Source organism: Austrofundulus limnaeus, unplaced genomic scaffold (genome assembly GCF_001266775.1).
Source record: "Austrofundulus limnaeus strain Quisiro unplaced genomic scaffold, Austrofundulus_limnaeus-1.0 Scaffold258, whole genome shotgun sequence".
NCBI lineage: Eukaryota > Metazoa > Chordata > Actinopteri > Cyprinodontiformes > Rivulidae > Austrofundulus > Austrofundulus limnaeus.
Window position 1 is genome coordinate 733,448 of NW_013952660.1, and position 16,740 is coordinate 750,187.

Sequence of the window (16,740 nt, forward strand, 5' to 3'; positions counted from 1 at the left end):
AAAAAGGACCCCTACCCAAACCACTACAATTTTGGGATGCATCTGGTAGCGTCACATTTATTAGGAATAAAGACTTCTGAGTTCTGGTGCATTTGTGCGTGCGGCGGTTATTATGTTACCACTATGCTGTATCTAGTTTGTTTCTCTGCTCCAACACATCGGATTTGAATGGATGGTTGAACAGGCCTCTACAGGACTGGAACAGGTAATTAAACGGGTAAATAAAACTTGCAGGATAGCGGCCCTCAAGAACCAGGATTGCCCACGACAAACCTTGTTGGGATATCTGCAGATCTGAAGAGTTTCCGAATGTCTCTGTTTCTTTTCTAATAATTGCTTGTTCTCCAAAAGTTGATGTCAATGTTGTTGTTTTTTTGTGTCAGTTAGATACACTTCAGTGTTGAGTCATTCATCTTCTTCAGTTCACACAGAACAACCTACAAAAGGCTTGTTTATTTGTTTCTACACCCTCCCTGCTGAACTGAGCTGATGATTGATGAAGTCTTCAGCTTCATGAGTTTGGATTCTGACCCTGGTGTCATCCACATGCCTGAAACATCGGAATCAGTGTTGTTCAGTAATCCACAGTCCACTTTCTCCATGTCGATTTTTGCAGCGATGTCTGACACTGGACTACATCTGGTGTTGGACTTTGAACACATTTTACACAATAAGCTAAGATGGAGATAAGGTATTCATATTGTTGGAGGTAGCAGACTTGCTGCTGCTGCTGAGCCTGAGTGATGTTCCTTCCTGATGTATTTCTACAAGTCCATGTATGCATGGTGTGGCCTCTCCTGCTAAAGTTCATTTGTCTTTGATTTAACTTGCTGGCCTGGAGGACGGCGGCACAAAGTCTCAGAGAACAAAAATTTCTGTTGATAAAGGCAGACTGGGTGTATCTGCAGACACAGCACATTAACCCTAATGAAGTACAGTCACAGAGTGGGTAATAACAGTAATCTGCTTCAAGGCAGCTCATCACTGCACGAGTTTCACTGTTTTACTGGTCATGAGTAATGAGACGAGAAAGGATACACAATTAATATCTGATTGGCTAAATATACATGCATTCAGGCAACAAAGTCACAAACATATATTTGACTTTGTCAGCTGGATATTTTGTGATGGAGTTAAAACCTGAAGGCCTTTTTAAATAAGGATTACAGACTAATTGTAACACTAGGCAGCTGTTGCTGTTGGTTACAGAGTAATGGGGAGAATATCTGCATGTTAACCGTGATTTCAAATGAAATGTGTGTCAGTTACACAACCACTCAACAAACTGTTCACATTTTAATAATATGTTTGATTATTTTCTGTTTTTATAACAACCGACTGTATTTTGTTATTACTGGGGAGAATAAAGATCTGATAGCTTTATCTTTAGATATGTATTAAGTCTATGAATAATGCAATTACTGAAAAAGCTTAAAGTGCTGTGTTGTGTGCAAGTTGTCCAAAGACATTTAACTTACATGCTTTGTTGATAAAATTGCAGATTCCTCTTTCCAATGTTGGAACACTGGGCACTGTGTTGTTATTGAGTCAGTCTGGATGTTGGTATCAAATTGGCCATAGTCCCCAACTCTTTCCAATATGTTCACTCTCACTGAGTTCATATAGTAGCATTCCATCAATGTTCTTGAATGTCTTGTTCCAGTCGCTCATTTCTCATCAGGGTGTCTTTGTTTCCCAACATCGGACACAGACCTTGTCAATCCAGGCGACAGCTGAGTGGACATGGCATCATTTATGTCTCTGGCTACAGTTGGCACCGAGGCTTGAAGCCGTGATTTCTGTTCCAAACTATATGTTGACTGCCCATGTGGAAAATTAAGGTAATCTGGGTACTTATTTTACCTAACATTTTTGTAAACATCCAGCTTACCTCAGGTCCTCCACCAGAAGCTTGGGAACCTGAGGGTTTTACACAGTATCTCAGCTGTTCCTGTATTTATATGGATGGATCGAATGGGGCAGAGGGAATCCGGTTCCGTGGCCTCAGGATTCCATCTTTACTATTTGCAGATGATGTGGTCCTGTTGGCGTCATCGTGCTGTGATCCTCAGATCTCACTGGAGCGGACACTGTACCAGTCTGCTGTGGTGAAGAGGGAGCTGAGCTGTAAGGCAAGCTGTTTACTGGTCACTCTATGTTGGGTAGTGAAAGAACAAGTTCGTGGATACAAGCAGTCGAAATGAGTATTCTTTGCAGGGTAGCTGGACACCCCCTTAGAGACAGGGTGAGAAGTTTCAGTTATCTGGGAGAGACGAGTAGAGCTGCTACCCCTCCACATCTAGAGGAACTAGTGGAGGTGGTTCATCTGGTAGGGATGTCTCCCTAGGGAGGTGCTTCAGGCATGTCCAACTGTGGGGGAGACCCTGGGGAAGACCCAGGACACACTGGAGAGACTATGTCTCTCTGCTGGTCTGAGGACACCTTGTAATCCTCCTAGAAAAACTGGAAGAGAAAACTGGGGAATTAAGGTCTGGACCTCCCTATTTAAGTTGCCGCCCCACAACTCAATGCTGGAACCAGCAGTGGATAGATTTAATTCAATTCAATTCAGTTTATTTATATAGCACCAAGTCACAACATACATTGTCTCAGGGCACTGTACAAAAAAGAACAATCTAAAGAAGAAACCAGCAGATTGTGTTGAATCACTTCATCACAGTCTCCCATCCTGAGCAAACGGTGGAGAGGAAAAACTCCCTGCTAATCAGGAAGAAACCTCCAGNCCTGAGCAAACGGTGGAGAGGAAAAACTCCCTGCTAATCAGGAAGAAACCTCCAGCAGAACCAGGCTCAGGACAGGCGGCCATCTGCCTCGACCGGCTGGTTGGAGGACAGGAAAGAGACACAGACAAACACAGAAGAACTGATCAATGTGCACCTTCTTCTGAAAAAGAGACAAAGAAAAAACATGTTATTGATAGATTATGTAAACCAGGACATCCTGATGAGAAATGGCTACTGGAACAGGACATTCATGGACCAGGGTAGAGAACAGAACACTGTTGGAATGCTACTATCGGAGCCCAATAAGAGAAGATATATGGGGGACTGTGGGAACCTTGAAACCCAACAACATTTACTCAGAAACAGTTTTGGACCCAGTGGCCTAGCATCCAAAGGAGGTTTCTGCCATCAGATGTTGATTTAGGAACAACAAAGATGTCACAGCAAGGGTTGTCTAGAATGATGAGTCGGGGGGATCAATCATTACCATACCTAAGAATGGGTCTGCAACAGATCTGAATTGTTACCACACTGTTAATTATGCACCTTTCTAAGCTGTAAGTTTGATACTTGAAAAGTTCTGAACCATCTTTGAGTTTCTGATCTCTATGGGTTTAATGTCTCAGAGTGAATCCATTCCACCTGCTGCTTTTATGATTTGGTACATTTCAGGCTTATTTCTGTTGTTTTGTGCTGTTACTGCAACCTCCCTGCTGCCCCCCACCCCCTTGTCAATCAGCTCATGTGTGTGTGTGTGTGTGTGTGTGTCTGTGTGTGCGTGTGTGTGTGTGTGTGTGTGTTGGTTTCACTAGGCCCCCTCCCCAGTGAACCCCAGTGCGTTGGACCGTACAGCAGCCTGGCTGTTGAATATGAATGTGCAGTTTTTAGACCATGAAGGGATGGAGCCAGAGTCACTGAGACACACAGACCATCTAACTGAGGTGGAGAAGGTAACCTTTGACCTTTAGAAACCCCTCTTTTAACAAACCCCATGAAACTTCTCCTCTCCACTAATCTTTTCTTGCTCTATCACTCATGATTCCTCATCACACAGAATCTCTTCTACACTTTATTCTCTGTTGGTTTTCCCCACTTTAGCCTTCTTCTTGTTCAGGTTCAAGAGGTTTAGATCTCTCAGCTAACAGAGAGCAGAATCCATTAGTCATCATGACAAGTAAAACTGGAGCTAGACCAATGATCTGCAGGGGCCACACCCAGCTTTATCAATCTGTTGTTTTGTTTACAATTTCCTTTTAGATTCAAAGTATTTTCAAATTGAATTGTTCATCAGGCTGCTGGACAGTTCATGTGGAAACTCATTGGTTACTTATAAAAGGTACTTTGTTCAAACATGACCCTTGCTGTCAGAAACATTTACCTGACTTGAATAATTACTATAATATTTACAAAATTTTAGAACTTACATTATCCTTTTATTTTTACAAGTTTTGAATGCAGTGAGTTTAACTAAACTGGTTAGAATTTCTTCCCATCCAAACACGCCATCACTCAACTCAGACAGATCTGTGTGTGTTCTGTTGTTTGCGTGTCAGAATGAGAAAAAGGTGCTTTCTGCTGATTTTTCTGCCTCCAAATCTCCACAGCTGTTTTGTCTCTGCTTCATGTTTCTGTGTTTTGGTTGGCTTCCCCCCTCCTCCTTGGCTTTTTTTTTCCATTTTTAATGAGAAGGAAGTTGTCATCTTAACAGCACATAGTTTCTGGGAGGGAGAACAACCAAAGAAGGCAATAAGTTGAGTCTGAACAGAAATACTGCTTCCTCCTGATATAACAGAAGGAACCCAGAACATGCAGTAGTTATGTTGCACACAGAATATATAAAGATGGTCTTTATCAGATGTCTAGTTCATTTTATAACCAAAGATAACTGCCAAAAATGCTTTTTCTGAATCATTAATTAGCATGAACTTGTATAACAGATATGTGAGAGTTTGAAAAGTAACAAAGAGGAGTTCATTACTGATCCACTCTGTGTGCAAATAGCTCTACAAGTTCATAGAATTAAAGACAAAACCTTTAGAGACTTTGTTACTGAAGGAACAAATTTTAAAATCACATGAACATCTGGTCCAGAATACATAAAGTTGTGTTTATGCTGATAAGTCCCTGATTCGTTAGGTGCACATGACCCGAGGAGGTTTAACTTCTGCAGTCCAGACTACATTCTTTCCAAGAAAAGCTGTTTTAATTTCAGCTGGATAAAACCAAATCACACATTCCAAGCATGGCTGCAAAGTAAACCAGTTTGTCTCCCTGCAGTCCTCATCATCTTTACCTCCACAGACAGTTTATCTTCATTTACCTGATTCATGGGAAACATTTCTAACAAACTGCTGAGCAGAGTCCATAGGGTTCAAAGGGTCAGACTGAACCAGCTTGGGCAGTACCTTCATTACAACACAAAACCAAGCTGTGCCCAAAGGGTCTAAAGAGTCCTGCATTGTCCATGCCTTAGTCACTAAATATAAACGAACAGTGTGGACAACTTTGTCAAAGCAAGAAACCAAACAGAGATGATAGATTCGAACTGGCAAAATATCTTGGTCTCTGTCAAGAACCAAGCTGGATCTGTTGAGTCCAACTGGCTCAGTACCTTAGTCTCAGTGAAGAACCAAGCAGGGTCAGTTTAGTCTATTGGATCCAGCAGGAGCATCTTTGTGATTCTGTGTTTTACAAAAAATTTGATCATTTTTGTAAAACGTGTCTTTCTCAGCATTCTCTTTTGCCCCTTTTCCACTAGTGCCACTTAGTGTAGTGTCGGTACAGTTCGGTACGGTTCCAAGCTATTACATTAGGCCAGATCCATGGAACCGGCCCTTTTTTATTATCTACTTTGTTGTGGTTCCAAGTGGCCCCAGTCAACACCAAAATGCGACATCAGAACACTGTTCGTCACTGATTGGCTAGGGGGTGGAGTCACCGGTTGCGTCTAAGCTGCCTTTACAAGAACAACTCAAGGCGCCATTTTTTAAATTGTAGCAGTGACATTAGTTGTGTTTCCATCCAATTTTTATTTGAAATTTTTGCGAATTTTTAAAATTTCTAAAGTTATTCATCAAATGTGTTTCCATCTCTCATTTTGCCCATTAACTTTTTTTCAAAATACCCAAAAACCACCTCCACCAACCGCCCAAAACACACCCACTGGAACCGGACTGGAACATCAATGGAAAAGCACCCAAACTGACCCATTCCCACACTGACCGTACCAACACTACACTAAGTGGGACTAGTGGAAAAGGGGCATTACTGATTGGACTGATTTGGTTCTGTTTAAATCCAATGAAAACATGAGAGCTTTTTGACATGTAAAAAATGGACTTTAAATTAGTCCAGGCAATATTTAGATCAGAAGGAGGCCTTGTGGCTCTTCAAGCGAATGCCAGAACATGTTTGGGCTCAAACTGAATTTTATCTTAATGCTTCTCAGAAACATTTTAGGCAGTAAGTTGAAACCCATGCAGGTCATGATATCTGACTTCATGAAAATGAAGCAAATGATCTTCAGTTCTTGGTTTTCAAAAGGTTTTACCTTTTCATTTGTCAGTTCTAAACACCTTTCAGACGAGACATGTGCCACCTTTAGGACTGAGTCCTGTTGAGTTCTGTTGAAGCTGCAGCGCATCATTTCCTAGAACCATGGTTTGTTTCTCTGAACCATTTGGATCATTTTCAGTGGAGACTTAACTTGATGGAGAGCTGACACATGGGCATGATGTTCCTGCAGGGATGAACACTGTTCAGAAACAGAAGCATCATTTTGTCACTTTTTATTCTTTATTGATCTTTCAGTTAACCAGCGTTGTATAAAGTACCCCAAAGTGATACTTGAGTAAAAGTACAAGTATCTTACCAAAAAATTACTTTGGTAAAAGCTAAAGTTTAGTCTCCTTTAGTAAGTAAGTAAATAAAAGTTTATCTATATAGCGCCTTTCACAGAAAAGGATTTCACAAGGTGCTGTGCATCCATTATCAGAAAGAAAAAGCAGAAACAATCACATTAACTGTACAAATTATACATTCAATACATACAATATTTAAAACAAAAACAAAAGGAGATCAATTTATCTCTCACCCTTATAGGTGGAGGGGATGGATACTAGACCGGAATAATACACGATTGTTAGTCAGGGCTTATGAACTCAAATTGTGAGTTTAGGAATATTACTTGAGTAAAAGTCTTAAAGTATCTGATATTTTTTGTACTTAAATATTAAAAGTAAAAGTATTGATTTAAAACGAGCAGTTAGATTTTCTGTAATGACATTTATTAGGAGGTGACCTCAACAAAAACTGCAGAAATGACTATATTGTATCAAAAATAATTAATTTATGTTAAATGTAGGATGCACTAGTCCAGCAGTTTCAGTTTATATACATATATCAAGGCTGCACAAACCTTTTCTCCAAAATGAAAATCTATCTGAGGGCTGCAGCCAAATGCAATAATACATTTCATGAAATGCAAATACTTTTTAGGTACAGTCTTTTTATTTTAATGATTATGTCCTGCTGGAGTGTGACATGATTTGTTTGTGTACAAACTAATACRGTATCAGAGTTTTATATATTAATACTTCTCATTCAACCACAATTAAATTCACTCTATCTAGGAGGCACAATTTATATGGATAGTATTTATTTTTTACAATAAGAAGCTGAAATGAAAACAAGCAAAAATGAAATAAAAGTAACAACTTTCTACTTCTTACCTTTTTTCAAAATGTAAAACGTAGGCTGAAAAATAATTACTCAAGTAAAGTACAGATACCGAAAAATTCTACTTAAGTACAGTAACAAAGTATTTATAATCTGACTATTACTAGAACTCAGACACAGTTCTAAACAAGGTCACATCAGAGCTTTAGAGAGAGCAGGTGGAAGATAGAAGCTATCTGTCAGTGATTAGTCCTTATGAGACTGAAGAGTCTGCAGCTGAGCTCTGATCTGTGGGGTCAGCTGACGGCTCTGGAGTTACAGGCAGGGGGGTATTTTTGGGTTTATTTTGCAGATTTAACCTTTTCCCCTTCATTATTCACCTTAACCTTCTTTCTATTTTTTGTTTTGTTTTGTTTTGTTTTGATGGGGGGTTTGATGATGAATCTTCTCCTGCTCTGTTAAGTACCAGCAGGAGATCGCAGTGCTGCAGGAGAAACTGAGGGCGTCCGTGCAGAAGCTGGAGGAGTACGAGGCCCGCCTGAAGGGTCAGGACGAGCAGGCCCAGAAGGTCCTGATGGAGTACCAGGCCCGGCTGGAGGAGTCAGAGGAGCGTCTGCGCAGACAGCAGGACGATAAAGACCTCCAGATGAAGAGCATCATCAGCCGGTACGGAGCTGCAGATGTGCAGACGTGTTGCCTGTTTGTTCTGGGACTGTAACACGTGTTGTTAACATGTTCAGGCTGATGTCAGTGGAAGAGGAACTGAAGAAGGATCACTCTGACATGCAGGCAGTTGTTGACTCCAAACAGAAGATCATTGATGCACAGGTCAGTGTGTTTCCTAGGAATCATTCCCTGTGCAGTTATTACATAAATTATACATGTATTAAATAAATACTGCCTTCAGATCGGTGGAAAACCAAAGAATGTTTCATTCAAAATAGATATCCTCTGGCTTTTAAGAGTTCAAATTGTCCATCAGATTTTCTCATCTTCCTTTACAATCCAGTGTGGTTCCTATTTATGTCTAATTAAGTTGAAATAATGAGACATAAATAGAACAAATTCTGGCCATAGATTACTGAAAAACACAATTTAAGAAGAGAGTTCGCACAAAAGTTGAGTTAAAACTCGAACTTATTTGATCACAGTAGAAAAAAACAAATCTAATTCAAATATCAATCTTTTGTTAAATAAGTCATTGTTCTAAATGTAAAACTGGGAGGGTGGGTTGGGGGCACAGTATCTGTACAACATATTTACCCCTAATTTACACTACATGCGTTACGTCTCCACTCTGCTCCGACCTCTGCAGCAAATACGCACCCATTATAATCAATGAGAGTGTTTACACTGGCTGCGCAGGGCGGCAGTGAGCAGAGGGCGATCCGGCAAAATTAGATCCAATCCTATTTCTGCTGGATGCCGAAGCTGAGCCGGAGTCAATTTTTAAAGATTACGTCGCACCAACAGGAAGAGGAACGAGCACAACATCTGTATTTTCAAAATAAGACACTATTAGGTGGAATAATTTGTCGGAATAAAGTCAAAATCCCAGCTATATTAATAAATATATGGATGTATTTCTACACAAATGCTGTCAGAATGTATCGTTCTGTTTGGGAAGCAGATGGAAACATGTATCATGAAGCGTATGTGTACACACACAATACATGTGGATTTTATTTTGAAATCAGAAGTTTCAAAAAGACGACAGCGATACAGTTTCAACATAGATATCAAAAGCCTTTATATCATTTTTTTCAGCTGTGTTTGGAGTTTGTCTTTCACAGAATTAATTATTTTTTGCTCTGACTTCCACATTTATCACTGAATTTATCGCGCAATCTCTTTCCTCCACACGCTCCCTCTTCTGTGTGTCACACCGGAGCGGAGCTGAGTGGAGGGGAGGCTGTATAAACTGGGGCACAAACAGCTGCGACCTGCGCACCGCAGCGCAGCGGAGCAGAGACACATGTAGTGTAAATCCGGGGTTAGGCAAATTCCAAAACAAATTCAAATACAGTTAATGTCTTTCCTGTCCACAGCAATGAGGTATGATCAAACTAACACACATCCGTGAAACAACTTTTAATCTCAGCCAAGAACAGATTAATGAACAGAGTTATTATGGTTTAGGGTTATTGTGGGTGGGGTTAGGGTTATTATTGGTTACAGGGGTATATGTGTGGAAAAGCTGTCAAAATATCCTTGTCTGGGCAGTTGGAAAAGATAGTCAAAGAAATTGTTTTGACTGTTATTTACCACCTTAAGACCATGGCCTCTGTTTTTTGTTGCTTTTCCATGAAGTAGTTTTTGGAATGGATCCTGTGTTGATGAATTTAGGGCCAGTTATTAGAAGTAGACCCTGGAACACAAGGATGCTCCAGCTGTTATCACTGACTCATCAAACCTTGGTGTCTTCCATGGTTCATTGATTCTCAAATATTTTTATGACAAGTACCACTTCAGAAAATACTTTGTTCTCCAAGTGCCACTATTATGACAGACATTGAAAACCTTTTTTCGTGCTTCTACTGAAACATTTCAAACAGATGGAGGATTTGATATAAACAACAACACTGAACAAACGTACCTAACCTGATCAACCTCAGCTGTACTTTCTTGGGCTCTAACAGTCAAAATACCAGATGAACCCAAACTCCAGTACTGAAAATGTGTTCCTAAATACTTTGAACAATGTTCATATTTTAACCCCTATGAGAAGGAATCCTTCATCAGTCTGTGCCATTTCTCCTTTTTCAGGAGGAACCTTTAATACCTCTGACTCTAATCGAAGGGTGCAGTTTAAGATGTGTTTCATTGCAGATTTTCACAAAATGTAGTTTGCCTTCAGTGAATTTTGCACTTATACTGTGAAGGTTGTGCCGAAGCGCATGCTATGTAAACTGAGGTAACATTTATGCTTTTGGTCTGTGGGAGGAAACCGCAGTGCCTAGAAAAAACCCACACATGCACAGAGAGAACATGCAAACTCTACACAGAAACCAGGATTTGATCCAGCAAACTTCTCGCTGAAAGGCAACAGCTCAGTCAACTGAGACACAGTCCCACCTGCTCCAAAACAACTAAATGCAAATCTGATATAGATTGAATCAAATTTCCTTAATGTTTTGCACCTTTTGTTATAAGCAGGTCTTACTGACTTCACTGGTTCAGTATCAGTGGTGGGCAGCACTAATCCAAAAATTAGCTCCGCAATTTTTAAAGCGCCGTAAGAAAATTTGTATTCAGTAAACTGAAGTTGAGACGATAAACACAAATGTTAAATAAAAATGATTTGTAGGAGGAATGAAGCCATACAACACCAGAACTCTGGAATCTGAGTGAGGTTTATTGTCGCTGAAGCAGACAGGAAACCCACACCGCCCGGAAAACAGGAAGTCCATGTATTTATACAGTTTCTTCAATGCCTTCGCTCGCCTCCTGCTGACCTACGGCTGAGTCACAGGCATTCAGACAAAATTCTCAGCTAATGTCATTCAAACGTTTAATTATGTGTTGTAAAAGATGTTTCAGACATGTAACTATGCCTATTTCAATCAAAACATAATAGATTAAACACTGTCAACATTACAAAAAGGAGAACTTAAGAATATAGTGTTGTGCTTTTAACATCAGTACTAATCTCCCTAACTCTAAATTTCTTCACAATCCCCCTGTTCACATGACCAAATCATGTGAACAAAATAAGAAATTTATAAAAACTATATGATCGCAAAAAGGCACAAATGTGTATGCAAATTAACCTAAGTGATACAACACAAAGTGGAAAATTTCTAACATCCCACCCCCGATATAAAGCAAAATGATCCATTTATTCCACACCAATCAACAAAATAAAAACCACAAACTGAACTACTGTATTGTCAAATACCAACCAGGTCAGCTGTGTTTATTCTTTTGAGGTCAGAGGTTCCAGAACATGACCTACCGTCAGGAACAAGTCCTCAGCACCGTTCCATCTCCCCCTGTCTTCTGTGGCAGACTGGCCTGGTTACTAACGACATCCCCGCACATTAAGATTAAACCTTAGCTCATCAACAACTAAACCTTACAATGAACAGTAAAAACAAACCAAACAATATGCTAAAACAGTTCTAAACATATCCTACTTAGTGTATCACTTCTATAAAAATAATTAGCAATGAAAAACATAAAAGAAATTCAAACAACATTTAACAAAAATCATTTACCATTGATCCGTTAACCTATAAAAATCATGTCCGACTACGTGAGTGTAACTATTTCAGTTTTATCATTCTACTTCAAAAATGTCAGCTAGAGATGTTGGGGCTTTTTTCTCCATGCCGTCACTCCTTGTCCTCTTAGTATGGATCGTGCGATGGTCCCAGGGATGGAATCCTCCTGTTGTCTCATCTCTTAGGCCAAAAGGTGGATGTTGCTCTGAGATGCTCAAGCTAGTTGTCTGGGAGATGGTCTTTGAAAACACCCTTATGAAGAAGCTAATAACAACAACAACCACCATAAATGCAATCAGACCACTACCCAGCCACCATTAGAGACTCAAGCCTTTTTATTTTTACCAAGTTTACCAACCACTGAGAAACCACTGTGCTAAACCATCTCCTCAGACCCCCTTTCTACACCAGAAATTAGCCAAAGAATATACTACTTTAATGTTCCACCACCCAAATGTCCAGTTAACTACTCTTCAATGATCAAGCAAATAACATAATTCAAATGCCACCGATCATGTCAGTTAACCACAATGTACCTCCCTACTGCCACCTTCTGGCCCAACACGTGTAACTGTTTTCTAATGAAAAACACTAATGTGACATAAACTGTAACTCAACCTTCGACATCTGTTGTACCCCCTTTAACAACCATCAACTTAAATTATAAATCCTGAAAGAGAATGGTTACGCATGCGCAGATAGTTGTTCACATCAGATTGATAACATCAATCAGCTGTATTGTCCTGAAAATTGAACATTAGTTTTCACCACTTCAGTGAAACCTTGTGAAGTACCACCTGGATGCCAAATTTGTATTACTCCAAGCTTGAGACCTGTGGGATTTTTTATGTTTTTATACAGTCAAAATTATAAAGTTAAATATTATCATACATGTTGTCTTTACACTGGACTCAAACAGTTTTTTTCTGTTCCACCTACAGTCACATCCAACGTTTCTGTCATATCACTTTAACCCATGGAGGTCTGAGTTGACCTGTAAAAACCTTTCTCTGAATGATCTATTCACAGAGCAAAGATGAAACTGAATCAACACCCCTTTCATTGGAATTGAACTGATATGTCTTTCTGCTGTGTAACCCTTTTAATTGACCTTTTGAGCATATAACAAAGTTGTTATATACATACGACACATTTTAAAAACCTTTAATTTTCCAGTTGTATTCTGGGACAGAGGAAGTCATCATTTCCCCAGTATTCAGTTAAACATTCTCCTCCCCCTTTTTCAATTTAGCTTCTCCGATTGGCCAAAATCTCACTTAGTTCCTTTAAAACAAAAAGTTACCAATATTATAATCACATTCAAAAACAACAATAAACCCATTCTAATTAATTACTCCCCCTTTATTTATTTACACATCCTGTGTAAATGAATAAAGGGGGCTCCTGCTAAAGTGTAAATGAAATATTTAGGTCCGCAATTAGTGGATTTCTGCTTTAGCTGAATTGTGCCCACCACTGTTCACTAGGTTTGTGTTGATTCATTTCCATTTGGACAATTTCCTTGAATCACTTGTCTCTTTTTTGCTGTTGAACTGTACAGCACAGTTCAACCTATGATGAGCTTTAACATTTGTAAAATTTCCACAATGGGTCCCGAGTACTTGTACCTGCACCATGGTCTTAGCCAACTGGGTTTGTTCGAGAGTTTAGAGTGATTTTATTCCCACTTTGTGCCTCATTTATGAAACGCCTAACCTATGACGGTTCTTCAGGCTCGAGCCTCACAGAAAATCCTGAGAAAGTTTCAGGATCAGACTCTGGACTCAGCCTCGGTGTTTTATCTGCAACTCTTTCTGTTCTGTTTGCAGGAGAAGAGGATAGCATCTCTGGATGCTGCCAACGCTCGTCTGATGAGCGCTCTCAGTCAGCTGAAGGAACGCTACAGCATGCAGACCCGCAACGGGATCTCCCCCACCAACCCCAGCAAACTGCAGATTACAGAGAACGGAGAGTTCAGGAACAGCAGCAACTGTTAGACGGACGTCCTGAGGGTGTACAGGTCTTTAAAGACGGGATTTGGAAGAGCATCAGAGACACTAAGGGGGGTAGGAGCAGACCGTACATCTGCAAAACCTTTAGGAGACGGTGTGAGAGTGACGAGCAGCGTGACGGGCGGATCCCCTGCCAGAGGAGGCGGGGCCTTTGTTGCCAGAGTGACTGACAGAGGCGGAGCTTGTATATAAGGACTCTCAGATGTCTGTCTTTCCGTCCAGTCGCTGGGATAAACCACTACACAACCACCACCAGAAATGATCTTCATATTCACCCTGTCCTCCTTTTCCTCCTCATGGTTTAGCAGAGCCATAAAACCAATAGTTCTTTTTCTTTCTGAGGCTTTATTTTTAAGTGTTTAAAAAAAAAACCAAATAGGAGCTAAAAATTGATATTTTTTTAGTCTTAAAACAATCTTCTTCACTTCCTGTTTAACTTGCAGGTAGCTGAGTGAAACAAACCCCTCCCAAAAAATGAACCACAGAAAAAAAGGCAAATAGGCTGATTGGTTAGTGCTTCGTTTGTGCAGGTTTGTGCCGTTGAAACGGTTGTTTGTGCTGCTATAATTTATGAGATATTCAAATTCAGTTTATTTATATAGCACCATGTTACAACATACGTTGTCTCAGGGCACTGTACATACTGTAAAAAGAACAATCTAAAGAAGAAGCCAGCAGATTGTGTTGAATCACTTCATCACAGTCTCCCATCCTGAGCAAACGGTGGAGAGGAAAAACTCCCTGCTAATCAGGAAGAAACCTCCAGCAGAACCAGGCTCAGAACAGGCGAACATCTGCCTCGACCGGCTGGTTGGAGGACAGGAAAGAGACACAGGTAAACACAGAAGAACTGGTCCAGGACTGGTCCAGGTGTCCCTTCCTCTGGAAAAGAGACAAAGAAAAAAACATGTTATTGATAGAAATAATTACAATGAACATGTAGAGAAGAGAGACTAAAGACAACAGCAGAGTGAGGAAATGTGCTCAGTTTGTGCTCCAGCAGTCTAAGTCTATAGCAGCAGAAATGAAGAATAATTCAGGAAACCTAAGTCTAACTATAGAATTTATCAAAAAGGAAAGTCTTCAGTCTAATCTTAAAAGTAGACAGAGTTTCAGCTTCATGGACAGAAACTGGAAGTTAGTTCCACAAGAGAGGAGCTTGATTACTGAAAGCTCTGCCTCCCATTCTACTTTTAGAAACTCGAGTATTACACGTTATAATTTCGGACGATCACATGACGGCCTGAATTGTTTACATCTGTGACAAATGTGCTCATGGTTCCCAACCCTGGTCCTCAAGTACCCCTATATCCAGCTTGTTTTACTTGTCTCCCTGCTCTTCAGCAGGTCTTCAGAAGATTGTTAATCACTCATTCATTCAAACCAGGTGTGTCAAATCAGGGAAACATCTAAAAATCACTGCTTTAAATGTTGACCAACACCTCAAAAACTTCTCTGAGTTTGATGAGACATTTTAAAAATATAATAATGACTCAGTTTTATGTTGTTTTTTTTTTGTATTGCCTCTGGAAGCCATTGATTCTTTGCCATTTATTTGTAAATAATAAATCAGATAACATGTATTAAAGCAGTGATTCTCAACCCTGGTCCTCGAGGACTCCTTTCCTGCATGTTTAAATGTTTCCCTGATTTGACACACCTGCTTTGAATGAATGAGTGATTGACAATCTTCTGAAGACCTGCTGAAGAGCAGGGAGACAAGTAAACCAGTTAAACAAGAAGAAGAAGAAGAAAAGTAAACCATGCTGGATAGGAGTACTTGAGGGCCAGAATTGGGAACCACTAGACAGTCAGTGGGTGGTGAAATCCGTTGTCACAGACGTAAACGATTCAGGCCAAGTCACGTGATCATCCGAAATTTTAACGTGTAATATCTAATAAACTATAGCAGCACAAACAATTGTTTCAACGGCACAAACGAAGCACTACAAAATTCGACTAGTTTGGTTCATTTTGGAGCGAGCGGGTGGGATGGTGACCACTGAATGACCCTTACAAATAATCTTTAATATATAAATAAAAAAAAACGTAGCAGCACAAACGCAGCACTAACCACTCAGTCTATATGCCTTTTTTTTCTGTGGTTCATTTTTTGGGAGGGGTTTGTTTCACTCAGCTCTGACCACCCCCCACATGGAGCACTTTGTGAAAAGCTATTGGTACAAGGAACGCATTAACAACACACCTCCTGTTTTCTCCAAAAAGGCATAACTTATACTGTGGATTTGTAAAGAATGCAGCAGTAAACTGTAAACTCTTTGATGTATTATAAAATCTAAGTAAATGTGATATTATATTAATGAAATTTAAAATAGATGTATGCAGGTCTTTCCTTCTATAAACACATATACTTATATTTGATAAACGGATCCCTTTATTTAGGAGTGAAATCTAGTTTTATTTGTATTTTTTCTTGGATGAAGAGGATGTAGTGTGTTTCATCGTTTGGACCCCAGAGGAAGAGAACCACACCAATGGTCCTGAGAACATTTAGTGTTCCACCCTTTGATGCACAGTTAGGTGGTCCGATGTTCTTCTGGATCATGGGTGGTGGTCTCTAGTTGCACAGGAGCTTTGAGAGAGGAGAGGAGATGCACTCCCTCACACAAACACTGCAGCGGTCTTACTTTCTCTCCAACTGCTTGATTTGTTGATGGTGAAGAAGCTGCATCTAAACTGTGACTCTTCACATCTCCTCCACGTCTGTTCTTTTTTACCACTCTGTTTCCTTCTGAATGTACAGACGCCGTCTGGTCCTTCTTACATCTCCTGTCATCGTTGGCATCTGGATTTTTTGCATTTGCGTATCTATTTTTCTCACCTGTAACATACGGGAGATGTGAGGCTCTGCATGTTTCAGAAGCGGGGTTAGAGTTGTGCAACAAACACACAGATTTATACTGGAGTGCATCTCGAGAATATGGGGTGCCGTTTGCAAAGTTACACAGTCAAAAATTACCACCAATATTTTGGTTTTATTTAGCCTTTTATAAGAAAAAAAGAACAGATTTATTTTTCAAAGTCAGTTTTTCACCATATGATTCATACATTTATAAATGTCAT

At 40.0% G+C, this 16,740-nt stretch overlaps 1 protein-coding gene across 1 annotated transcript in view; it reads left to right on the plus strand.

Moving 5' to 3' along the window:
* LOC106526084 (disabled homolog 2-interacting protein) overlaps positions 1 to 14,027 on the plus strand; it is a 176,237-nt gene extending 162,210 nt beyond the window's left edge. The window contains exons 13-16 of the mRNA XM_014020565.1: positions 3,557 to 3,694; positions 7,885 to 8,087; positions 8,162 to 8,249; positions 13,474 to 14,027. Of these exons, the coding sequence (XP_013876019.1) occupies positions 3,557 to 3,694; positions 7,885 to 8,087; positions 8,162 to 8,249; positions 13,474 to 13,641 (597 nt within the window). The 3' untranslated portion in view covers positions 13,642 to 14,027. The remainder of the gene's footprint in view (positions 1 to 3,556; positions 3,695 to 7,884; positions 8,088 to 8,161; positions 8,250 to 13,473) is intronic.
* The last annotated feature ends 2,713 nt before the right edge of the window (positions 14,028 to 16,740 follow it).